The sequence below is a fragment of the Seriola dumerili genome, unplaced genomic scaffold (genome assembly GCF_002260705.1).
Source record: "Seriola dumerili isolate Sdu_G_001 unplaced genomic scaffold, Sdu_1.0 BDQW01000109.1, whole genome shotgun sequence".
In the NCBI taxonomy this organism is placed as follows: Eukaryota; Metazoa; Chordata; class Actinopteri; order Carangiformes; family Carangidae; genus Seriola; species Seriola dumerili.
The window spans coordinates 1,386,574-1,413,549 of NW_019174364.1; the positions used below are offsets into that span (position 1 = coordinate 1,386,574).

The window sequence follows — 26,976 nt, forward strand, 5'->3', positions numbered from 1 at the left end:
GACAATATAATTGACATGTGAGCAGTTGCACACCCTTTCATATGACCTGGCTGTGTCAGTCATGCGTAACAAACCCGTTGGTTTATTTAGGAGACGTCTTTTCCATCTCTTTTTTCAGTCTCTCCGGCCAATTGGACATAAAGTGTAATCATGGCGGAGAGCTCCCGTCACTGATAAATAGAGCGCTCCCTCAAAGGGAGACCCCTGTAAGAGACTCGCATCACATGACGTCTCTCCTCACCCCACTGTCCCAGATTCTCCCCCGTCACATTAAATGGTCATCATTATATCTGTCTGTCAAAGACTAGATTCATACTCACAGACTACAATGGACTGACTAAGTCTGTATCATTAATAAACCCACACAGCCTTCTCTTCTTGAGTTTCAAAGCTGGCTCTGCACTCTCTCTCTCTCTCTCTCTCTTTCTCTCTCTCTCTCTCATTTAATTTTCCTTTTTTTTTTTTTTACAGCATAACCTCACTGCCCTTCTTTCTTATCCATGATCCGTTCACATTTTCGTTTCTGGTGTCAGATTTAATAAAGGGGTTGGCAGGAGATTGTCAGGGAACATTTTCAAAACCTCCTATAACAGAGTGGCTGCAGCAGAAATGTATATCATAAGAGAACATGGCACTGTGTACCTTTTTTGAAAAGACAGTTTATATCCAATATGTCATACAAGAGTTAATAGAGTGTTTTTATATCGTCAGCTCACTGTAGTTCAACTGAGTGTTTCAGTCATTTATGCAGCGATGTTGTTGAAAAACCTTTCTGTGATCTTCTGTGAACGGGTCTGCAGCAACTCCTCTGTGTCCTGAATGCTACAGTCTCACCCTCATTCAGGTGCAGCCAAACATTTACAGTCAGGTTCCTGGCATCGAGTGTCCAGGATCAAACACCTGCTCTGCTTGAAAGGAGTGCCTATAGGGATAGCTTGTTCATGTTTTTTTTGTTTTTTTTTTTCTGTTTATCAAAGTGTTAAAGGATGAAAGGATAAGCAGAAAGAGGATGCTGATGCCCAGCACTCTGGATTACCTGTAGCATGACATGAGTGCAACTCTTTTAACTCATCGCTGACAGATAATTTTTCAGATCGTAGCTGAACCAAGTTTTCTCCCAACATCTTTCATTCAGACAGAAGGCTGGAGTCATGAACTCAGCCCGAAGCATGAAGAAGAAGCCAACAGTCATTTCCAAGAATTGAAAAGTCCAAATGTGGCATTCAGACCTGGAAGAGAGACGGAAAATGCACATATAAAAATAATCTGGATTGACAGAATGTGAATGTTTTACTCATAAAAGAATATGTTGTTGAAAATGATGAATCTCGTGTATGTCATGAGATTTTGTTATTTAGGCCAGTTTCTGAGAAAATTTCAGTATTGTTTATGACGCATTGTTAATTGATACGTGGAGGGAGGTTATCATCTCTAATCTTTATTACAGTGCAGAAACTACCATTAGCTGAAGATTCAAGTGAGAGAAACGGACATAATTCACTACAGAAAGAAAATGAAAACATCAATAAATGTTCTCCAGAAATTCTCCAGGGATAAAAGTGATCAAAGTCAGAAAACAAGTCAGAACTGCTCTTTCGTTGTGATCTTCAAAACTGAGATTAGAGTCAAAAATAACTGCCTGCTACGTTTCTAGCTCAAGCTGCAAAGTAAGATGCTGCTATGGATTCTTCAAAGGACATGTTTAGACAGTCAAGCAAAGCAAGTTTCTATCATTTGGAATCATTTCTTAGTCATTGTTTTATAGATAACATTTGATATTGTAGCATCTAGACAGTTTTAAGAGGAGTCATATAGGTAATTGTTAATTATTTTAAGGCTACATAGAGTCACATGTTGAGATATTGATAGAAACAAATTCCATGAATATGCATTGTTTATATAGGAGGAAGCATGTGGAATATAACCTTAAGGTTGTCTGCACACGAGAAGGCAAAGACTCTTTACATTTTTAATGTTGAAAAGAATTATGATCAGTCATGTGAGAAGCTGAACTCCAGATTCTTAGAAGAAGAAATCAATAGCTCGTAATGTAACCCAAAGTTATTATTACTCATTCAAGAATCCATCAGTCATTTGTGTTATATTGTCATATTGTTGCTGATTTATTGTTTCTGGATCCGTGTTTTAGACTTGGGATGTTTAAACCTGCTGGTCCTGTGAGTGTATGCAACTTGAAAACGCAGTTCACAGTGTGGCAGATTGCTAATACTTAGTGAGGAATAGATGTAGGTAATAGCCAGCTCCATTTATGAAGATCAATAGGCCAAATCATAATCATTGCATTATGCTTTTTCAAGTACACCTTTCTTGAATTTGCTGTCTGAGGTTCAGGAATGGTGACAGGGTGTTGCTGCTGCTGGTGTTTTGTGCTGTATTTTGGCAACTGCAGTCACATTTTGCATATTATATGTGCAAGCAGCAAAATGCTATTCATTATGACATGTAGAAGGATTTAAGTTTTTTTTTTTTTCCTGGCAGCTTTGCTCTACAAAATAAAAAGCAGCTCTGTACTGCTTCTATAGCCGCTGACTGCCTTTGTGATAGAATAAAAGCGTCTGTGGTGCAAATCAGCAGAGATGGCTATCTAGATGCTTTTTGAATGTCCTCTTCCCCAACAACAAAGACATGCAAGTGTTAAAATCCTTCACCCTAACGCCACACATCTCCTTTCACCAGTCATTATAGCAGAAATAAAGTTGGATGTGGACTGGATCACAGCACTGGGTGTTTTTATGCACAGCTTTTAAGCAGGCTGTGTATAAAACGTAATATGATACAGCATTTTTATTTTGCAGTCACAGTTGTTGGAGGTTAGTAAAACATTAAAATGTTCTCTGAAGACAAAAGAAGACAAGAAGAGGGAGACAAACAAACTCTTTGGTGTGAGGATAATTGAACTCACATGCTCCCTTGAGCAAGGAGGCAAGTGCAGTCAGCATGCCTTCTGTGTGTGTCAATGAGTGTGTGTGTGTGTGTGTGTGCATGTGTATACGTATGTGTGTACAGCTGCCTTCCTTTTTCCTGATTCCTCACCACATGTGCAGTGTCTGTTTGATCTCTAATAAGTCAAGCCCCAGAGCTGGTACAGCTGATAGATTTCATCCTGCTTCATGTCGAGTACCGTCATGAATCAGTCATGCAACAGTTGCTATTTTTAGGACTTGAGTGTCTTTTTTGATTTTGATTTGGAGACAGTAATTACATTGTTCCTGTTCAGGTTGGAGAATCACTTCCCTTCTGCCGCATTCTTATGGGAAATGTGCTTCACAGTCTGAATTTTGCAGATGTGTTGGTTTACAGGCAGCTTTGAAGAAATCACTTTTCGAACTGATCAGTGTTTTCATCTTTGTGAAACGATGAAAGTGACTCTTAATAGTTTCAAATACCCGCAATAAATACATGCTAACAAAGTCTGTCCTTGGCTGTTTCAGAAAAGACCAAAACCTGCTGTCCACTGTGAACTGCTGGTATTTGGTCTTGGACCAGACCAGGCGGGAGAGCAGAGACCACGCCACTCTCAGCGACATCTACAACAACAACGTCATTGTCCGTCTGGCTCACGTGGGCGAGGATGTCATCAGACTTTTCAAAAAGGTCAGAATCGGAATTAAATGGATGAGGGCATGTAACTCTGACCATTACGAATGCACACAGTCACAGAAATCATTGCATTACTGATGCCCACAGCTGGGAACATGACGCCACACCAACAAAAATATGTAAAATTATGTTTATATGTATCAGGACATAACACTATATTTCATGCAATGTGGCTCTCATACAGGACATTCATTCTAAGGGCTAATCTGACTCCTAGAGCATGATTACATTTATTGTGTCATTATTTCTTGATGTGACCAATAATATTTAATGAGTTCTATAATTATCATACACTTTTTGCTTGCAAAGTTCCCCTCAGCTACTTCATACCTTGTTTTTAACACTGGTTATTAGGTTTATCCATCTCTGACATTTTGCCTGCTTAAAGTTGCAACACTGTATTCTCACATTAGCCCTTTACTATTGTGACAGTAGCAAATGTCTACAACAAAGCTTAATGCGGTTGGTGAGAGGTTTATTTTTAACCTCCCCCATCATGTGTATAGTTCATTCTCAATATCATGCTCAGTTTGCTCCCTGTTTAGATCACTGTCCTTTTTCCAATGCTCATTTAACCTTTCATTTCACACCCAATACACATTAACTTTGCATCATTCAGTTACTGCAGAGAGAATTAACTATAATTTGTTAATTTATTAAAAAACTGAACAGCATAGACTATGTTTGTGTCTTTGTTATACTCTCATATCTTGTGAGGCATATGGTTAATGTATGATACGTGTGAGAGTAGGTTGTGGGTCAGGGGCTGTGATAAAGAATCTGCCTTGGGGATCTTGGATGTGTATGGTTTGACAGCAGCCGGGGTCTACAGTAATTTAAGACCTCCAGGGGGCTCTGCTGATTCTGATGAGAATGGGATGGCTTGCAGCCAGCACTAAGAGCAGGACTAATAACTGCCTGCAGAAAACCTGTCTCCCTCTGCAAGACGTTAGCTCAAATTGTGACAAAGTTCTCCAAAACAATAATCCTGTTATGCTGTAGCATCCTGGTTCAGCTGCAGTGCAGTCTCATTGTTAATAAATTACATATGTGGGAAAGGGAATGATTCAACTCTGGCATTTGTTAAGTCAAAGTTTAAATGTACTGAATGTGCTCAAGTTTAACTCTTGTCACATGTGAAAACGCGGAGGTTGATGTTTTGACAGGTGGTCCCTAGGAGGTGGCAAAAAACAGGATTGATTGCCCTAAGCGTCGCTCTATATCCCCTCAACAGGATTTTCAGGGTCACTCTCCACTGGTCCAGTTCCTACTCTTGGGCTATAAGCCCTGTCATGGGACATGTTCAATTCATCATCGGCTCTTTAGCCTCTGTAACAGAGCAGAAACTGTGACTCTACTCCTTGGGAAATGTTCTGCAGTTACTGCGCCGTTCTATTTTTGTCTGCTTGTGCACTTTGGGCATTGTATTAGATCTTTTCTGGTGCAGAGTAATGACAGCATTTCAATGCCTGCTGACATCCCTCACATACAAAATATAACTGGCACATAGCCTTCAAGCTTTTCATTTGTGGGAATGTAATTCTATTAAAGAACCCAATTCTTAGGCTTAGATGTTTAAATACATGCTTTCATTTGTCCTTTATATGCTTTTATTGTCAACTATGGAAATCACCCATTTCCTCCTTTACAGAGCAAGGACATCGGGGTGCAAATGCATGAGGAGCTAGTGAAAGTCACCAATGAGCTCTACACCGTGAGTTAAACAAATATCATTGTCACTTCTCACTTGACCTTTCTCTGTCTATACTGAGCTGTCTGTTTTGCCTCCTAAAGCTGAGCTTTTTTCACAACTGAACCTGCAACCTGTGAAGCAGCTGGCCTGACACTGCACGCAGCAGATATGCCTTATCAGCAATGCAGCCTCTAACAGGTCATTTCTTCTTTCTCCTGAGGTCATGATAGGAGAAAAATTTGCATTCTTCCTCCTGCTGTGAATTTCTACATTAGCTGAAGGGGAGGGCGTTCTCGCCCCTGGCTGTGCTTCAAGTGGACTCAGCAGTCTGTGCTGCAGAGGTGCACTATGCTCACAGCAAACATGAGCGTCTGTTAATATTATCAGCTAATTTTACATGTAATCACGCACATCTGTTTGTGTGTTATGGTAACAGATGTCAATCAGTCCATTGTTATGGTGTACTCTGACACAGGACACTCCAGCACGTGTACGCTCATGACATTGAACATACAGAAATGGTGTGTGTGGTGGTGATGATAGAAAACAGCTGTGTTCTGCTGATGTCTCCTCATTTAGCTGAAGAAACTGAACTGATGCAGTGATATCGTCTGCTGTATGTGGGACACAACACCACAAACGCACCAGACTGCTGCCGTCAGGGTCTTATTGCTCACTGATAGCCTATAATGATTTGTTGCTGTAATTCCACAAAAAAAACAAAAGAGTTGATAAGCCTGACAGCTTGCAGTAAGTGGAGTAAGTGTACATTTAAAACTAAGCTAATTTATTTATAGGTTGAGAAAGATCCTAAATATACTGTACATCATATCTAAAGGTCGGGCATGAAATGGACACAACTACAGTTTAAGGTTTACATGATGTTTCTTTGACTTTTTTTGTGCCAAGTCACACTGACAAACTCTGATAGTAGTTTCATTATATTTAATCGCCAAATTGATGGGACAGTTATTCTGGCTAGCTTTGGTCTGTAAAATCCAACAATTGAATTTCATGGCTTGCCATGTAGAAGAATAAGAAATATATTTTTAGATACTCCGTGTACACCCCTCTTCTCCCTATTCAATTATTTTATTTCATGTTTTACTGATGTGTGAAACTCCACCTTTGGCTACTTGCTTTAATAATTTGCCTCACGTCTTGAATGTTTGGGGGTAAACTAACTGTAGGTGATCAATCAAAGATAATTAAAAAACTTTTGGGCAAGGTTAGGACTTTTAGTTAAGAGTCAACACATTTATCATGGTCCTGTAAAATTGATTCTGACTCCAGACTGTAATTACTTTATAATTTGACAGTCTATAATGTTTATAAGTGAAATATTTAAAGTTCTGATTTGATTCCTGAGGAAGAATGGAGTGAAGGCAAACAGTAAGCAACTCAGGGCTGATGTGATCTTTGAATTTTGCACATAATTGTACATGGGATTCTGATTCTCGTTTGTGTTTGTTGATGCTTATAAAAGAGATAATAGCAAGTACCAAAGCATAATGTTATAGAAAAACTATTTAATTGCAGTATAATTTTTGATTATTGACCACTCACACTAATTTATTTTTAATTTTTTTATTTGAGACACATGATTGTGCAGCAAATCACAAATAGACTTGAAGTAGAAGTACTCACATGATATAAACCTTGTGAGAAATTTTCTCACATGTAACATTATACAGCACTTTACTGCGATACTGATATTGATTTTTTTCCTCTCTCTGTTTCATCCATTATTAAATGCCTGTCTGCAGCTCCCGCACGGACAGTATCAGAAATAACAGTTGTCTGTTCAAATTTGGGCTGAATGAAGTTATATAGCCTAAATGAAACTTGTCTAATTTGTTTATATCGTCCATTACATGTTTAATGTAAAATTAGGTAAGGATCCATTCAGGGAAGGTTGCTCAGTGTAACTTTGTAACCTCCTTCCTATCCTGCTGATCTGTCTCTCTGTCCTTTGCACGTTTCCGTCAAGGTTGCTAGGAAACCAGAACTTGAGAGTGAGTGAAGGAGGAGCAGAAGCTGTTTAATTCTGCTGTTGAGTCGGGGTTACTAGTTAAAGATTTACTGTACATGTGATTTCTTTAGTAACACTTCAACAAACTGAGCAGTGGGAGTGTATTCAGTGTATCAGGAGAATGATGAACCCAGGTTGTAGTAAAAGATACATACAGTACTTGTTCCACATTGTTGGGATCTTTTTGAACCTACTAGAATGCAGTGGTGAAGACAAACAGACAGAAGAGCGTAGACACATCAGACAGACGCATACAGCACAACACCTCCAGCTCCGTTTGGAAATGTCAGTCAAAATGTGATGCGCCCATGAGCGCAATGACTAAACTACACTGCTTAATGTTGACGTGTGTGATGAAAAAAAATATTCTGGGGTTACTTAGGACAGGGAAATACACCATAGTATTTTAGCACAGCTTAATACTGGACAGGTTCTCAAAACCGTGTCTAAGCTTTACCAAATGACACACACGTCCTCTATAACTACTTCAAGCTAATGCTATCAGGAATGTGTCTTAGTCTTAGATCACCTGCATATAATTCAAACAGAAAGAAGTTTAGTTTAATTCCAGAAGTCACTTGTGAACAGTTGCAGTAAAAGAGATGGTCATTTTATATTGTGTGCAACAGTGCAAATGCACTTGCACTGGTTTGGCCACTGCCTTTAAACCTGTGTCTTTCCCTTTTATTTTGAATCTTTAGAGTGTCATATTTTGTGTTTTCTATAGTTTCATATGTGTGAAGTATTTTGAATTGGACTGAACTGTGACAAAACAAGGCAGGAGACTGTAAAGTCAGCAGTATCTTTTTCACACTTCATATTACCATACAGTTAAATGTAGCAGATATGTAATATTTCAGCATGTGCTTTTGCACATTATGACAGATATTGTTATCAGAAATAATAAGATGATGCTTATATTGATATCAGCCACAATGTGGTCCACATTATGATGTAAATAGAGGACTGTACTGTATATTTAGAACATCAAATGAATCCACTTAACTGGTTATTCACAGGAGATTTTTTCTATTTTTCCTCCTCAAAGTCACATTCCTTTTAACAAAGCACTTGCCAGTTTGACTGTGGGGCCCTTGATACTGAGTGGAGTTTGACGTTTGACGTATATTCTCACAGGTGATGAAGACGTACCACATGTACCATACTGAGAGTCTCAGTGCTGAGAGCAAGCTGAAGGATGCGGAAAAACAGGAGGAGAAGCACATTGGCAAGGCCAATGACATAAGTACCAGCCTGCTACGTTACGGTCATGACGAACGTCCACAGCGACGAAGCTCTGTCAAGAAGATGGAGAAAATGAAGGAGAAGGTCTGTTCTGGTTGACATGTCCACACATAACGATGGTGTATGTGCTTTACGTTATAGCCATTTTATCCACATTCAAGTACAAATAATCTGCAAATGCATTTGTAAGGAACTCCTTGTATGTGAGCATGTGCTACAGGATACGCACAAATGACAGTCGAAAATGTAGTTAAAGCTGCAAGAAACCTCATTTCCACACTGCAGAGTATTATGCATATTGACTGATTATATAAGATAAAATCTGTTTATTGTTGTAATGCATTCTTTGAGTACATCAGGAATCCATTTTAAATTCTGCATTGATGAGACGTTCTCTTCCTTTTTCACCCTAGAGACAAGCCAAGTACTCTGAAAACAAGCTGAAATGCACAAAGGCCCGCAACGATTATCTTCTCAATCTGGCAGCCACCAATGCCTTGGTGGCCAAATACTACATCCATGATGTCTCAGATATGATAGATGTAAGTTAATACAGTCAGAGCCAAACATGCAAATATTGACAACAAACAACCTCTTCGCCAGTTTCAGTAGTAGGCTTTACTTATGCTTTACTTCTTGTCCTCAGTGTTGTGACTTAGGGTACCATGCAAGCCTGGCGCGCACCATGAGAACCTACCTGTCTGCAGAGTATAGCCTGGAGACTTCTCGCCATGAGGGTTTGGACTTACTAGAGGGAGCAGTAGATGCCATGGACATCAGAGGAGACAAGCTGAAATTTATGGACACACACAGCCAGATCTTCTGTCCCCCAGCACGCTTCGACTATCAGCCACACATGGGCGATGAGGTGAGTCACTGAAGAAAGGGCGGGACTGGAGGGATGGTTTGTTTGTTGCTCTTAACTCTTGATTCAAAGTCCATCTCATCTCTTTATTAAATCCTTCTGCTAAAGTTCCCCTTATTCTTTTATCCCAGGTGTGTCAGGTGAGCGCGCAGCAGCCTGTCCAGACAGAGCTGTTGATGCGCTACCACCAGCTGCAGTCTCGCCTGGCCACGCTGAAGATAGAAAATGAAGAGGTGAGAGGTTTTGTGCACACAGGTCTCAAAAGGGCTGGAGGTTGCCAGTGTCAGCATTTCATTTCAAAAGGAAGGAAGCTCACTGCAAGTGTGTTGTTCAGAGTTATGCTGCTGAGAGAGGAACAGATGGCTAAAGTTATATATTAATATACTAGTCCTTAATTTTAGTCTTTTGCTCATTACGTAATTTTTTATTTTTAGAGTTTTTGTGGATAATCATTCATATGTAGTAAAAGCAGGGTGTCTGCCAGGACATTCTAGCTGAGTTTGTAAGTCACCCAGCACTTGACACATGCCATCTCATGATTACAATTAGTTGGCAGATGATGGCCTAAACAATGGCCACACTCATTAAATATGTGACTTTTGCTGTGTGAAATTAAAAATCATTAAAATGTATTAATGTTTACAATGTTATGGATGGGAAAAAAAAAAAAAGAATTTCAGATAGCAGAGGTGAAAAGATGTGTCCTCTGCTCCATCTGTATCTACCAAAGTGCACAGAAATTGAAATGAGAAAATTGATTGGTTAAGTGTGAATGTTGGAGTAAAAATATAAAAACATGAACGTTGTTTGCTGCAGGGCAACATGATGTGCACATAATAGCCTCAGTTGTTGAGTGAAATCTAAAAAGGCAGAGGCCGTTGCCTGCAAATAGATGACTGCAGAATACTCATTAAACAAATGTCTTATCATTCAAACCATCAATCTAGTATGGCCATGCAGCAGAACAGGAAGATGTTTTAAAGATGCATATCTGCTGCTCTACATGTGGATCCGTCTATCACAGACGAGATTGAGGTCTAAGAGGTTTTATAGATGTGAGCTTTCTGTGGAATGCTCAGTACCACTATAATGTCTGCTAAATATGAAGCTACAGCCAGTTCACTTAGCTCAGTAGAAAAAACTGGAAGGGGCAAACAAACAGCTAGCTCATCCCTATCCAAAGGTAACAAAATCCACCTACCAGCACCTCCACAGCTGACTGATGAACATGACTCCTGTTTGTTTAATCCACATAAAAACCAAAGTGTAAAAATGAAAAATTCCAGTTTTATAAGAGATTATTGGGCAGTGCTCATAAAAGCACTAAAATATGAAGTGTTTATTTTTCAGTTTTCGAGTTGCTAGGAGACCTCATTTGTGACCTTCGGCCAGAGCCTGGTTAACTTGTTCCCCTGTTTTCAGTATTTATGCTAAGATAGATTACACACGCTGCTGGTGGTAGCTTCATATTTACTCTGAAGACATGAGAGTGATATGAATCTTCTATCTGAACTGCCTCTAACTAGCAGAACAGCTCTATCGATCACACTTACACTGCATCACTCATCAACAAGCTTGTATTCCTCTCACTCATTACAGCACCTGAGGAGTTTTAATGCCTCCTTTGGCTTCGCTATATTTTAAACTGGGATTGGCAGCCATCACCCTCACATCTGTCACGCTAACACGTGACAGCAAGCGACCGCTCTTGAGGACTGTCACCCTGCATTTATATTCATCTTTAATCTGACACTGACCTGTGGGGTCTCACTCCCACTGGGCTCCACCCCAGCATGCTCCCTGGCCTCCTGGTCTGGAGTCACCAAGGCCACTGTCACTCATACAGACCTGTTTAAAGGTCACCAGGGTGTGTATATGTGTCAGTGGCTGTCTGTCATGAATATGGAAATGTACACTCCATTTCCTGTCTGCCTCACATGGAAGGAGCATAGTTAATCTTTCATGTCACGATGCATCATGCTAGGAAGCTAATTACTCCGTTGTTTACGGTGTGTCTGTCAAACTGCTGTGCAAGTAGCCTGCAGTGGTATAATCTTAGACTGTGCTGGGTTATTCGCACATACAGCATGTTTGTGACAGTGAGAAAATGCATTTGGAAATATGTACATTAGGTATGATTACAATATTCTCTTTTTTTCCATGCATCGAAGTCACCTGATTAATTTCAAATGAATTTTGTGATATGTGACCAAGATATTGTAATTGTGGATATAAAGTCACGTTTCAGTTGTGTTCTTGCTGCTGTGTGTGCCAGGTGAGGAAGACTCTCGACGCCACCATGCAGACCCTTCAGGACATGCTCACCGTGGAAGACTTTGATGTTTCAGACGCCTTCCAGCACAGCCAATCCACAGAGTCGGTCAAATCGGCTTCCTCTGACTCCTACATGAGCAAGGCAAACATCTCTAAGAGACGAGCCAATCAGCAAGAGACCGAGGGCTTCTACTTCACTGTGAGTCGTCAGACAAGTGAGGGTGCAAAGTCACTGCAGCATGGAGTGCATACAGGGTAACTACAGATAACCCTGTCACTGTTTCATCCGCAGAAATACAAGGAGTACTTGAATGGCAGCAATCTCATTGTCAAACTGCAGGCCAAACATGACCTTCTGAAGCAGACGCTAGGAGAAGGTGAGACTTTTTTGTGTTATACACTGGTGGAGTGGGAAGTTGTCATAATACATGAGGGTCTGTCTTTCCAATTAAGTTTAGTAGTAAGTGGGTAAAGTACAAAGTCTTTTCCTTGCATCCTTGATGCAGATGCTACAAGGAAAGAGTAAATCCCATATATCTGAAATACATGTATATTCATTCCTACATCATCCCTCCATGTTTTTGGAAATAGAAAACAAAATTATGTTGTACTGAATTTGTCATTTACTTGACAATTTAGGTCACAGGTTAAAGGCTAAGTCATGTTGTTTGTTTATATATATTTCATACACATTAACCTGAGCCAAAGAGGTGACGGCAACTCTTCTGTTTATCTTTCCATGTAACCGTGTTGCTACTTCAAAATCTTTCGGGCATCTGGTTTTGGTTATAAATTAGTCATAGTTTTTCAGACTCTTGTGTGGATATACATAGCGCATATCAATAGTAGAACCTTCATGGCTATACAAGAGTGCATATGGTGGAATTTGATTATTTCAATGAGAGAAGCTTTGGTTTTAGACAACAAAGATGGAAATACCGTAACTATTTTGTACTCAAGTTGCATCTACCAAAACACACAGAAGCTTTTACTTAGGAAAATGAGATAATTGGTTACAGCATGGAGATTGGGGAAACTACATTACCCATTTTGGGCTCTGTCCATCCGTTGAAAATAGAATACAAAATTGTGTCATACTGAAGTTGTCATTCACTTGGTAGCTTGACAGTTTTTGGACCTAAAAGGTCACAGAATTTGAAAAGAGAAAAAAAAACAATGGACTAGTAGTACTGTACATGAAGGATATTTCTTTTGCTACACTTTGCTCATGTTTAATGTTATATTTAATATTAACCTCAGCCAAAAGATTGCATAAAAATGTATATGCTCTATGTCATTGTGTTTCTACTTGACTCATGCCTGCATCTGCTCAAGGACTGGAAATAATGTGTGTTTGACATAAAGTAGGATTGTGCTGGAAGCTGCTTTGCACATGACGTGATCCTTTAACAAACATTTCTGACTGACTGATCAAAGTGAGGCCTTAATTTGTTTGTGTACAGTGAGACGTGTGTGTGCGAATGTAGTGCAGATATCATGAAATCATCACACTGTACAAATCAGCTCCCACAGCTTCCCACTCTTGTTGCCCCTGGATACGTTTTCACTTTGCAGAGCGAGTAGACAGGCCATCCCCTTCTGGGGCTCTTGTGCTGTTTCTAGGGCGACCGCTGAATGACCGCTGCCTGGCGGTGAGTCAAATGCAACCATGGCGCTCACCCCATTGAGTCAGTCTGAATGGATGCCGTTTTCTCATAACACCCCTTTCCGTCTCCATCTGCCAGCCTTGTATAGTCAGCCAGCACTCAACCGTACCGCCAACTTCTGTGATTGTAGAACTAGCGTATACTAATTTAGTCTTTCTCTGCTTTTTTTCCTTTTAGGGGAGAGGGCTGAATATGGAACAACAAGGTAAGATGTCCAGTGACAAGAGGGTGAATAAAGTAAGCGATGATGTGTAAAATCCTTCCTGAGTCCCTGGATGTGGCAGAAATGAGACCACAGTGTGGGAATAGGAGTTTAGTCCCCACTTCTCTCTTATTTGTTGGATAATGGATTGGATCCTAATTAGAGAAAGTGGTGCTCAGGGTTGTTTATCCTACTTTGAATCTATAAAAGTATGTTAACACTAAGAAATGAAATGCCAGTGAGATGGATAATGTCCTGCTGCTTGTCTGTTGAAAAAAATAATAAAAAAAATTGAGCAGAAAACAAATATTGACAAACCAGGCTCATGACTAATTGAATACAAGGGTTTGGCTTTTACTTATTTTGATCAATGGAACATTTCATTCAAATTTGTATTGAATTTTATGTGTTATAAATCCTTGTAATTATTATTATGACTTTGATAAATGGTGACATATTGTGAAATAAGCTTATTTGTTTTTTTGCCGAGGATTAGAGTAGAAGATCGATACCACTGTCTTGACTGTACTCTAAATACGAGATACCACTAACGGCCTGCTGGCTTAGCTAAGCTTAAAGATCGGAAGCAGGGGGAATCAGCTAGCCTGAATCAGCTAGTAAACACACAATGTGTCATTTATTTCTTATTACTTTTATTACTTTGGTTTTTAATGTGCTAATCGGTTAACCGATTGTTGGCTGTGACTTCATATTTATTCTACAGACTTCAGAGTGGTGTCAAACAAAGCAAATAAGCATATTTCTCAAATTGTTGAACAATGTTTTGTTTGTTGGAGGTTCTAAAAAAAATGTCAGTATTTTGATATCTAGTTATACCAACTGCATTATTATTCATATTTACCATATACCAACCGTACACCCCCCCCACCATCTCCCCAGGCCCCCCACTCTTCCCCCTAAACCCCAGAGAATGCGGAAGTCTAGACCTCGCTCCATTTTTAACCGTAAGCTGTTTAACGGCAATATGGAGGCCTTCATTCAGGTATTAGCCCATCTGTGCTCTTTGTCTCTCCATGAGCTCAGCTGTCTCACTGGCAGTCCTTGGGGGTTCTCTTGCCTTTGACCACTCTTTTACCCAAACGTTGGCTCACTCATGCACTGACTTTCCTCTTGCTCATTGCCTTGTCACCATAGTCGTCCAGCTTAAGAAAGACAGGGTCAGATGAAAACAAATCAAACATGTTTTAAAGATGCTTTGTTTTAAAAGCACTGCACCATTGCGAGATACTCTTACTCTTGTGAGCCCCAGCCTCCTCCAGACACTGAATGAATTTGGCTTTATGTATGTCAGTTGGCCATGCACCAGCCATGTTAGGATATGCAAATAAACACATGGCCACTCTAATGCTGGATCAAACGGGGGCAGGCAGACAGAGTGTGCACCAACGGCAGTGGAGATAAACATCAGAATCCTGTAGAGCCTAAATTGTTTGTCAACAGAAAAAAAATAATCTGCAACTATTTGGATAATTGATGAATTATTAAAATCGTTTTTTCAAGCAGAAATACCAAATGTTCCCTAGTTCCAGGTTTCTAACTTGTGAGGATTTTTCTCCTTATATTTGTTTTCTATGATAATAAACTGAATATCTGTAACATTTTGAGTGGAAAAAAAAAGACAAATCAAGTAAAATCACTATTTTCTGACATTTACATATGAAATGATTAATCATTTAATCTGGAAAATAACGGGCAGATTAACTGACACTAAAAGTAGTTGCTAGTTGCAGCTATATAATTCAGCCTTGAATTGTAGAGTTTTAGTCTCGGTCGAACATTCCTTTCTGGATGAAAAAAATGCTTTCTGCAGCCCCCATTCCCATCATCTGGGATAGCACCCTCCCTCCTACACACTCCCCTCTGAGCCATGTCCTCATGTCTCACACCCCACAAGGCACTGATGCTTTGGCTATTCTCTGAGGCCAGGCCTCCTCTTTTTCTCTCTCTGTAAGATCTGTCTCTCTCACTAACCTGTTGTGGTTGTTGTTGCTTCTCTTCCTCTGTCTACGTGCCTTACTGCTCTCTGCCCAGGGGAAGACGGAATGTCCGTGCCAGGAGTCAGGTACTCTGTCTTATAGCAGGGCGGGATCATCGCACTGGTTTCAGTATGCTAACCAACATTTCTGTGCCTCTGTCCTGTTGGGATTCCTGATGTGTGAAAATACTGTAGTTATAACACTATACAATCTGGTGCAACACTAACACAATTTGTTCTGCTTATCAGTTATGTAATAATCATTAAATGATAAACAATGTTCTCTCAACTCTGTGAAGTTAATTCTCTAGAGGCTTCGGATGATAACATCCTGCCGGCATGAATATTTGTTGTCTGTTATTTTCTGTTAATTTAGTCAGGATAATAATCATTTGATTCTTTCTGGTACTGTAGGACTCAGGTCAGCCTATACCAGTGGTTGTTGAGAGCTGCATTCGATACATCAATCTGTACGGTAGGTCCCTGTCATGCTCATATATTGTCTTTCCACAAATTTGCACACAATTGCGTGTGCCTGCACTTTTGCATACCTTGTCTATCCGTCTGTCTTTGTAAGTTACTATTTTTGTTTTGAAAATTTGTCAGGGAGTCGTTCATTTTATCAGTGCTACTGAATTTTTAGACTTCCCATTCTTAAATATTAATTTAAGACACTGTACTGTCCATTATGTCTTTTTAAGGGCTGTCAACAACTGAAAAACATCTTAAGTGAACAAATGTTTACACTTTTTTTGACAATTTGCAAATCAAAAATCTTTCAAATAGTTTCTTAGCTGTGTTTCAGATTGTGGTTCTGTTATTTGGGGATTCTTTGAACATGTTAATTACACATTACAGAACTATTTGATCCTTCCTGGTAGGTTGTAAGTTTACAGTCATTTTGGATATCAGTGGGGATGAGAAACTCCAAATGTCAGACCTAAAGTGAGGGACGTGGCAGTGGCTCACTGGAAAGATCTTTATCTGGGACATTTTGCATGGACATGCCTGGATTAGTGAGATGAAATCTTAATTTTGTATTACTTGTTTAATTTTCAAATCAAGTATCATTATAATATTCGTGATGCTCAGCGCAAATTGTTTCCTGAGTATACGGAATGATGAAGATGGTCTGTGATGTTTGGTACTGTCCTACATTATGAACGTACAGTATAGTCTTATGAACAACTACATTAGAGAGCCTTATATGAGGTAATCCACAATTCCAGTAATGACTTGCAACAAGTAGCTCAATTCCCAAGAAGTTGCTTCGTCAAGTAAGACCTTAATGACAGATGAGTCAAATCTCTGCTCTGGTATTTTACTGGAGCTTTCATATCTGGTCTCACACAGGCTGTCAAAGACATATCTGTTTATGTGTGTTATTGCTTTCTAAGTGCATTAGTCAGTGTGATGTTAATCACTGCACACATACAGTATGACGAGGAATATTTGGTCATCTTTCAATTTAGTACCATTCACTGGTTACTATTCTTATAAATATGAAAAATGTAATGATATGAATGAAAGGTTGGTGTGTTTTGTGTGTGGGTGTGGTGTCTTTTTTTCCCCATTTTACACTAACACCTCTGCCTGTCCACAGGTCTTCAGCAGCAAGGTATATTTCGGGTTCCGGGCTCCCAGGTCGAAGTCAATGACATTAAAAATGCATTTGAAAGAGGTTAGTCCCAGTGCGCTTGGCCATCTTCTCTTGATTGATTCTAAATTGCATTTTGCCCACCTCAAACACCACAGTCTCTCCCACAGGCCTCTAAAGTGCAAATAAAGAGCCTGTGTGTCACATGTAACCTAGTAATGGACATGTAAACCATTTTAGATGCATAATACATAAGATCAGCATCTTGGGCTAATAATAAATGAGGAAACATAACTGCACTTTTAATGTTTATATTAACCTCACAACTCGGAATGCACATTAAAAATGCATCAGTGCCATGTTACACTGATAGCAGTGAATGATTAATGAGTTGATGACATGTACTGTATGTTATGTCTATAGGGGAGGATCCACTGGTGGATGATCAGACTGATCACGACATCAACTCAGTGGCAGGCGTTCTTAAGCTCTACTTCAGGGGGCTGGAAAACCCACTGTTCCCTAAAGAGCGTTTCCTCGACCTCATATCTACTACCAGTGAGTCACATTTCAGGAAAATATCTGAAATATGAGAGGCTTTTATTCAATGTAGTTTTCTATAATTGTTTCACTCTTTTTTTTTTTTTTTTTTTTTTTTTTTTTCTTTTTTTTTTTTTTTTTTTTTTTTTTTTTGCTACTTTCTTGTTTTTAGAGCTTGACCCAGGTGGAGAAAGAGCTCATCACCTTCAGCAGATAATTGTGACTCTTCAGCGACCTGTGATCATCGTCATGAGATACCTGTTTGCGTTTCTAAATCAGTAAGTCCCTTCACAACAAAATTTCAACTGTGCAACACTGATCTTGTTATACTTACTGCTTCCGTCTTTCCAGTCTCTCACAGTACAGTGATGAGAACATGATGGACCCCTACAACCTGGCCATTTGCTTTGGCCCCACATTGATGCCCATACCAGACGACCAGGACCCTGTGGCCTGCCAGGCGCATGTGAATGAGGTCATTAAGACCATTATCATCCACCATGAGGTCATCTTCCCAACCCAGCGAGAGTTGGATGGACCTGTGTATGAAAAGTGCATGGCTGGAGGGGAAGAGTACTGGTAAGTACAGGGCCAGGTGTCAAACATGTGCTGGTAAATAGTTTTTATACTATAATTTATAGTGTTAAGCACATTAAGTAGAAATATATATTCCATGGAGGACCAAATGTCACAGAAATAGTAGTAAAGCATTTCATTCATTCATAACTAAAAATAGGCAGTAATAAATTTGTTTTGTTTATAAATGGACTAAATTATAAAGTAAGTTGTTCATTCCTTTATTGTACAGTTAGTTATTAATTAATGAAATGCTTTATTAATGTTTCCGTGACACTTGTAGTCATCCATGATATTTATGTGATCCCTCTGTGTGTTTATTGTTTGGACGGAAAATCCAGTACGAGTCTCCCCTTTCATTTGACAAGTGATTTATTGTTTCTTTTCTCTATTTAAGTTTTGTGTTTGAAGTTGGCACAGATAACGAACTCTTTTTAGTTGTATGAGTATCATTTTAGGGCAGACTTGTGAAAAATGAATCTATTCTTTCAAAATTGAATATAGCTTTAGGAATAAGAACTTCAATCTACTTTTCGTTTGTGTAAGATTGTTTGTTTCTGACTGTTTGACTCAACTTTTCTTCACTCAGTGAGAGCCCCCACAGTGAGCCAGGAGCTCTTGACGAGGTAGACAACGGTACCGGCCCTAACACTAGTGATGAAGGTGAGTCACTAAAGGCCATCAGTCCACTGTGAGGACAACAACAGTACTTGTAAGAGCTGATGCAGGAAATATTGAGGTTTCTAAAAATGGGTTCTGTCGTATTCTTTATGTTGCAGAGTTGGAGCAGATCGAGGCCATAGCGAAGTTTGACTACGTGGGCCGAAGTCCTAGAGAGCTTTCGTTCAAGAAGGGGGCCTCTCTGTTACTGTACCTGCGAGCCTCAGAGGACTGGTGGGAGGGCCGACATAACGGTGTGGATGGGCTGATCCCACATCAGTACATTGTGGTGCAAGACATGTAAGTAAGATCCATTTACGAGGGATCCAGTCAAGGAGTCAGTACTTTAGTTCAGAGTTTCTTTGGGCTTGGTCATTATTTATGTTGCTCTGTGCTTGGCCTTATGAAACGTGTCCTCATAAGGATCAGTCTGAATAAAATGATCTAATTTTTCTTTGTGTTTTTTTACTTTTTCGTGCCAAAATTAGTTGCAACAAAAACAAAACAAATTGCCCCCAATCAGCAATTAGCTGTAAAGCTGTAAGGAGGAGGATTTTTTTTAAAAACTTAATAAATGCTTACATCACTCATTAAATGCAGCCTTTAATTTAATTTGCCTGATAACCTCCCCTGCCCTACAGAGTAGGTAACAAAATTAAAGTTAAATTAAGAGGAAGAATGATGTATGTTCTAACAAAAGTAGGTTTTAATTTTGGTGGTGGTGATTAATTTTCTCTGTACAAGGAATATGGCTCACTGCTCTGATAATATTGATAATATAGACATGATTGTTAAGGATTCATGCATGAGCTTCAAGAAATCGAACACAACGTTCAATCTCTCAAAGTAAAAGCATTTCCTAAAGACAGAGACCATTAATCGAAAAAAATTATCCTCTGCTGTTTGTCTATGTCAGAGATGATGCGTTCTCAGATAGCCTTCAGAGGACTGATATCGAGGCCAGCAGTGGACCACACCACGATGACAGAGCGCCATCCCGAAACGAACGCCAGTCTCCTTGTGAACACACACCCGAGCACCGCTTTGGAGCAGCATTGGGAAGGTAGGGGTTGGTTAAACTAGAGAGAGAACAGAGTCAAGAAATTCAAACCAAGGACAAATTATGAATCTTTGTTATCACTTTTTAGAGTGAGAGTGCGATCAGATGGGGCTGCAGTTCCACGCCACAGGAACAGTGCTGACAGTCACAGTCCCACCAGAGCTCCAGACCAGCCCCCTAGGGTTATGCCTCGGCCCTGCAGCCCACACAAAATAGCTGTCAGCAGGGGCCCAACAGACAGTCCAGAGAAGCGGCGTCTCACCACATTTGGCAGTGCTGGCTGCATCAACCATCCTGACAGAAAGGCCTTCATCGACAGCCACTCTCAGCGATCTTCACCCAGCACCACCCGGCATGCAAGTTTGGGGGACCACAAAGCTCTTGAAGCTGAAGCGCTCGCCGAGGTCAGCGACGTAACAGATTATTATTAGTGTTTATCCTGTTTTTTAAATTGATTTTAGCCTGAAATTCTGTATAAATTGCTGTATTGTTAATACACTAACCCTACTTAAAATTCTATTTTGTTCTTGTTGATTAGGACCTCATATGAACTAAAAGGAGCAGTCTTTTATTGCCTTACCTCGTATTTAATATTGTATTAATATTTAATTCTTGCATATTTTCAGGAGGATAATAAATGTAAAAATAGAGTACATTTTTAATGTCTACTGTATCACCAGAGAAACAGCTGTGGTTTTAGTTAGTGCTTGCCTCATTATTTGATGTCAGTTTCAATCTTATTTTTCCTTCTGCTCATGTTTGTCAGGACATAGAGAAAACAATGAATACAGCTCTCCATGAGTTGAGGGAGCTGGAGCGACAGAATGTAGCCAAACATGCCCCTGATGTTGTTCTGGACACTCTGGAGCCCCTCAAGCACCCAGGTGGAGCCCAGGATCCGCCTGGCAGCCCTCTCCACACCATGGTGATCCGGGATCCGGATGCAGCCCAGCGACGTAGCAGCAGCAGCACCTCCTCCGAGACCATGACCACTTTTAAACCTGCTCTGTCAGCGCGCAGACCGAGTGCCCCTCTAAGGCCCCCGCCTGTCAGACCTGTCCGGCCTGCTCCCGTGATCGGACAGGGGCAGGGACCACACCGCTCCAGCAGCTCTAGTTCCTCTGGTCTGGGCAGCCCAGGCATCACCCCCACTGACAGGGTCTTCCCTAAAGCTCCCTCCCCATCACCATCCACCTCCTCCTCCTCCTCAGACAAACAAGGTAACATGTAGCTCCAGTCAGTCACAAGTCAAGTGGATGAAGAACACTGTGGATACCGAGTGATTGTGATTGCCACCCCTACACCTCTTTTTGACAGCAAAGCAAACATTGACACCTGGTCTGTATGATGAATATTACCACTAATCTTGTATATCGTAGGATGGCTACTGCTGGTTTCTGCCCACACGTTGGCTTTTTGGTGGACAAGTCGATGTACTGTATTACAGTGACATATTACACAGAAATAGGATTTAAATATATGAGAATTATTTTATAGAATGCTACCATGCTGCATAGCCATGCTGGACAAAAAAAGGGATGCACTGGAAAAATACTTCTGTTTATTGAACTCTGACAGTGGGACATCTCATTGAAATGTTATTAGGTTACAAAGTTGTTGTGAGCTTGGACTTTGTCTCTGGTTTCCTGTTCTGTTACGGGGGAACGCTTAAGAGAATATTTCATCACATCATGTAGACATCCAGTCTGTGCTGGTGGTCCATGTAGTCTTTTATGACTGTGATTTATTGGGCACCATTTATATTAACAGAGAAGCCTTGTCCCACAGTGTCATTCAGATCATGGCTGAATGGTGAACCCAGAGTGGAACTGCCCCAAGCTGCAGTTCTTCTAATGGCCACTAGATGCTGGTTAAAAGGAAATTACAACTGCGCTAAAGTCACTATGAGTAGAACTTCTAAAAAAAAAAAAAAAACATCTCATGTTGGAGCCCTTGAATAGTAATATAAAAAACAGAGGGAGCTGAGATTGAAGGGTTCAAAGCAACACATAGACGGCATCATTCAATTTTTTGTACAAACAAAAACATATGCCATCAGAATAATTTAATCGGTGCTGTACATTATACAATAATTCTACACATTATGGCTTCAAACAAAATTAAGAAATCCTGTCTAGCTATCCTTTTTTCTACAAGAAAAAAAATCAAGTCCTAGTCCCAGTGAAAATCACTGCACCATAGTGATTTGGTTGGAAACTGAAGCACTAGCTGACTCCTAGCGGTTTTGTCATCCTATTTATTAGAGCTGCTTCATTCTGGTCAGTTTGCAGCCAGTAGCCTGAACTGGGCCAGGTTAACTGTTAGCAGTGCAGCAGCACAATCAACAACAACAACAACAAAAGATTAGGACACTCATACAAGCCCTGGTATTTGATAAATTTATACTGTTAACTGCATGTCACTTCTGGCAAGCAATTCTGCAACATAATTCCTAAACGCTGATAACAGGAGACAAGAAACTTATCTCAGCCAAAACTATATTTTTCCTTCGTTCATTAATCTCAAACTAGCCTATGTCAGTGGACAGCAGAAGTAAACCAGACCACAGTTACATAGAGAACAATTATTATGGACATTTGTAGACATGCCACTCCTATAACTAATACATGGAAATAAAGATGAAAATCAGCAAAATGTTGTTATAATATAGTCTCTTTATAATAAAAAAAATTAGCTGTGTTACCTCAACAAATAAGCAAAACTTTCTCCTTCAATTCAAGTGACTAATGCACTTATAAACACTACAGGGAACTGTGCTGCATCTGTAGTTTCTGTGTTTTCATTTTGATGAAGTTGTACTAGAAACATGATATAGCACATCAGTATCATTGAAGATTACATAATGTCTAGATTGCACATGGTCAGTTCAGGCTCTGTGGGTGTTTAGATGAACTCGTTTACTGTTGGTGATGTTTGTTGTCCGTCTTATGAGGATGATCAATATATCTTTAAAATGTAACAGGTACATCGGAATGAATATATACATACTGTTTAAGGATACTTGTATAAATAACATTGTATGATAGGAACAGGATATATTATCATCTCTAGTGTGTAGATTTTTTGTAATTCTTATCCTTGCACAAACATTAACAAAACAATAAATAAATGAAGCCTCACAGAACGTTCTCATTTCGTTTTATCTGCCTGTAATTAAAAATGTAAAGTGCAGCATGGAGATGACTGAAGATTAGTAGTGGCCAGTGATAGTTATGATAGTGACACCACATTAATTGCATACACACACAAGCAGTAGTATAGCATCATTCTTTTATTATGAAGGTTTAGTGTCCTTGCACTTGCACTCTGTAGTGAAAGGTTGCATCACTGTCTTACTGCAACACAGCTCTGTGTACTGACACATGCACAAACTACAGTGGTTTTGCAGTGCCACCTACTGGTCAGCATGGATATTCACCACATCCTGTTTGAAACACAGTAATTGTAGCAACAATGTAACAATCAATAGTTCAGAAAATGCCAACATAAAATACAACACAAGCAAGCAAACCAGCCTTAATGCAGATTACCCTCGAATTTGGATAAATTTCCAATGTCTGGATTGATATTGCAGGGTCAGTGCTCTGACAAGAAGTCTCATTGTTTGGTGTTTTGACGATGTTATAGAAGACTGAACAAGAGAGAAATGTTTTACCATGTGATTTAAGTGCTCACTAAACATGTCACCTCCTTGGGCTCCAAACGGGGAGAAATGGAAGCTTGCGATAAAGAAAGATGAATGGACCCCCTCATGAATGGCTTGGGAGCAGCTCAGATAAAAGTGAGGGCTGACCATCATTAGAGGCTTTCATCTGGAGCTCTCTGTGTTGCTTGGGGCCTATACTGGAAGGCTGCTGCCCTGGGGGGCCCTCCACCCCACCTCATACTAACTTAGTTGATAACAATATTTTATTTACTACCGCTTATCCTCTAGTAGGGTCGCGGGGGGGCTGGAGCCTATCCCAGCATCCTTTCGGGCGAGAGGCGGGGTATGATAACGATTATGGTAATATTGAAAGTTGTTGTTGCTGTTACTGCTTCAAAGAGTAAACTTTTTATCTATAGCTCTACTTTCATATTGTCATTGTCATGCACCCCCCCCCCCCCCCCCCATGCATATAACACACTGAAAATGGTATGCCTTTGTACATGCAGACATAAACAGACACATATCCCAGTCTTTCCTATTAATAACCCCATTATTTATTTTGCACATCACAGCTATTTTCTCTTGATGTCAACATGTTTTTTTCCTCTTTTCTTCTTCTCATTTCCTTTTTTTTTCTTCCCCTTGGTCTCATGTCTTTTTTCCTACATTGTTAGTCACATTTAAAGTCTATGCATCCATATGTTGTTGAATCTGTAGGACTTGTATCCTCACATGCAATGCCCTCCATCCTCACCCCCACACTAAACTCAAAGAGAAATCTTGAGGTGAAAGAATTAATTACTGATAAAACTAAAACACATGGTTTAGATTGAAATAAATCTGAATATATAAAATAGACACATACCCTCTTAATGACTTTTCAAAAGTCTTGTTTTCCATATCCTGATCAATGTAATTCTGGTTGACTGTTTTATGTCTTCCATGGCCAGCACTAAGAGTCAGGTTTAATTCATTTTGGTGTGTTTACTGAGATTAAAGTGGGAATATAATCAGATTATGACCCTGCCCGAGGCCTGAATGGCTGCCAAGAGGGAACGGACCACCCATGGACTAACACCCAGCTTTCCGGCTGTTGCTTCTTAGTTCAAAAGGCCTTTTCATTAATGCTGTGATATGATTAGTAAGGCCACCAGAGTTGTAGCTAACACAAGGTTGGGGATTGTGGTATTAATCCTCTCAGTATTTCCAAACAAGATATTACTCGGACCCCAGGGTATTATCTTATAAATGTTGGAATACATATATGAGTAAATAAAGAACATGGATTTGTTTATTGTGGCACCTCTTGACATGTTACAGAACATGCTATATGAAGCCATTTAGAGAAATGACCCTCTGGCTAAAACAAAAATGTTCCAGTACACATTTTATTTTCATTACAAGATTTTAATTTCCTACTTCATTTATGCCTCTTGCATACTAACTATTGCCATGGATACAGAAGCAAGAATAAATAGCAACACTGCCGAGAACATTTTCTATATGAGAGGTGGGGATGATAGCACCAGTATGTCTGAGGGCTACCTGATATTGTATGTAATGAAAAACTACCCAAGTATCACTATATTTGTACAGTTCACAATAACTGATGATAGTAATTAGCTATTGAGTCACATTGTTTCCAATTCATTGTTTCCAAGCATGGAAATGTTTGTACCATGCCTACAGACAATGATTACATTGTGAAACAGGCTCAGCCCTCCATGCTTATAATCTTATATCAACCAACTAGGAGTCCAGTTCAGTGTATCTGGATGAGTGGTTTCCTAATTTTTATTTATTTAGTTTTGGCCACCAGGCGGCAGTACAGGGTGTAAACACATTCTAGCAAGTTGCTATAGTGAACCTGTTGTAAAGCATTAGTCTGGAGTCGTATTTGTGTCTCTTTGTATCTGTATCTGAGATGCGTCTCTCAGCTTCCCCTTTCATAAACAAGTAGTCATGTGATCTGCTGTGAATATGAACATAGTGATAATAGCCTCTTTCATATGAAGCATGTTTCACTTGGAAGCCCTTGCCATAAGGGGACATGTCTATGAGTGACTTTCCCCTTATCAGACAGTTATTTTTGAAGGCCTGTAGAAGTAAAACTATAAAGTATTTCACCAACATAGGTGGAATCCACTGATAATATGTTTCTCTTCTTGATAATTAATCATTTTTGGTTGTGGCACAAGCTACAGCAAAGCAATTCCCTGAGATATTTAACCATAAGATTTTTAAAGTGTTCCTAATGCAGATTCATTTTCTCTATTTTGTAACAAATCTGTTTGTAGTCAGATCCAGTCTGTTTGTGTGTTAGTCAGAGGCAGGCATGTGTTGGCTGTTGCATTTGTTTGACCCCAAGGCATGCAGATTGCAGGTTTCAGCTGCTGCTCAGTTGATCTCATGGCCTGTATTAAATCAATCACTTTCTGGTTTTCAATAGAACCCACGGTGCTATTCTAAAATGCAATTAATTGATAAGATGCTTCTCAAAATTAACAGGTAAGACAGTGATGTGTATTTAACTCAAGTTTGCTGTCTTAGTATTCAGGTGTTGAAATAATATTACAACTTCTCGGTGAAACAACAGTGCCAGAAGGGAAATTGGTTTATTAAGCTTGTAATATTTAGCTGCCTATAGGCTCTTCTTCACTCAGGGAGTTTATATAAAACGCTAAATTCAATTCATCCAACACTAAATTGTTGTGTTCCACCATGAAAACAGATTGTAATTGATATCTCAGTCACATACTGTATTTCCTCCTTATTTGTTTTTCCTTATATGAAACGTCTGACAGAATTATCACTGAAGTACAACTCAAGCAAAAGGAAGGATTTTCCAGAAGAAGGTAAGTTACTGGAATAGAGTATGATGTTTTGATTGTTCCTGAAAACACAACTGAGCAATAAAGTAAATACAGCTGTTACTATTTTATGCTGTTGTTCAGTGTATAATGTATCTGTATCTGAAAATGAACAAATCTTCCATGCTAGCCTGTCCGGTATGAATTCCTCCTTGCAGTCCAGATTGTTTCACTCCCTGGTGCAAATACCCCAGAGTCATCTCAGTGTCATAAATGTGATTAACTTCACGTTGCTGTTTGATCAGTGCATTTTTAACAAAGTTCAACCTGACAGGAAAAAAAAAAGTTTCTGATTCACACAACACATGGTTTGAAAGTAATTGAAATGATTAAAACTCGGAGACTCTTATTTTTTAATTGTAATTTAATTTTTTTTTAGTATGTGCTGCCATGTGACATGTTTCACTA

The 26,976-nt window shown here is 39.6% G+C and overlaps 1 protein-coding gene across 2 annotated transcripts in view; it reads left to right on the plus strand.

Annotated features, from left to right (window-relative positions):
- LOC111222877 (SLIT-ROBO Rho GTPase-activating protein 3-like) overlaps positions 1-23,158 on the plus strand; it is a 31,782-nt gene extending 8,624 nt beyond the window's left edge. Inside the window, exons 3-22 of one of the 2 annotated variants that reach the window (XM_022746769.1) lie at positions 3,453-3,615; positions 5,273-5,335; positions 8,484-8,675; positions 9,005-9,133; positions 9,238-9,459; positions 9,588-9,689; positions 11,732-11,929; positions 12,023-12,107; positions 13,575-13,602; positions 14,500-14,602; positions 16,010-16,070; positions 17,199-17,276; positions 17,616-17,750; positions 17,905-18,010; positions 18,084-18,311; positions 18,898-18,971; positions 19,088-19,268; positions 19,885-20,031; positions 20,117-20,432; positions 20,795-23,158. In XM_022746769.1, coding sequence (XP_022602490.1) covers positions 3,453-3,615; positions 5,273-5,335; positions 8,484-8,675; positions 9,005-9,133; positions 9,238-9,459; positions 9,588-9,689; positions 11,732-11,929; positions 12,023-12,107; positions 13,575-13,602; positions 14,500-14,602; positions 16,010-16,070; positions 17,199-17,276; positions 17,616-17,750; positions 17,905-18,010; positions 18,084-18,311; positions 18,898-18,971; positions 19,088-19,268; positions 19,885-20,031; positions 20,117-20,432; positions 20,795-21,259 — 3,076 coding nt within the window. In that variant the 3' untranslated portion in view covers positions 21,260-23,158. Of the gene's footprint in view, positions 1-3,452; positions 3,616-5,272; positions 5,336-8,483; positions 8,676-9,004; positions 9,134-9,237; positions 9,460-9,587; positions 9,690-11,731; positions 11,930-12,022; positions 12,108-13,574; positions 13,603-14,499; positions 14,603-15,651; positions 15,683-16,009; positions 16,071-17,198; positions 17,277-17,615; positions 17,751-17,904; positions 18,011-18,083; positions 18,312-18,897; positions 18,972-19,087; positions 19,269-19,884; positions 20,032-20,116; positions 20,433-20,794 lie in introns of both variants that reach the window. The other variant, XM_022746770.1, reaches the window with a different exon arrangement.
- The last annotated feature ends 3,818 nt before the right edge of the window (positions 23,159-26,976 follow it).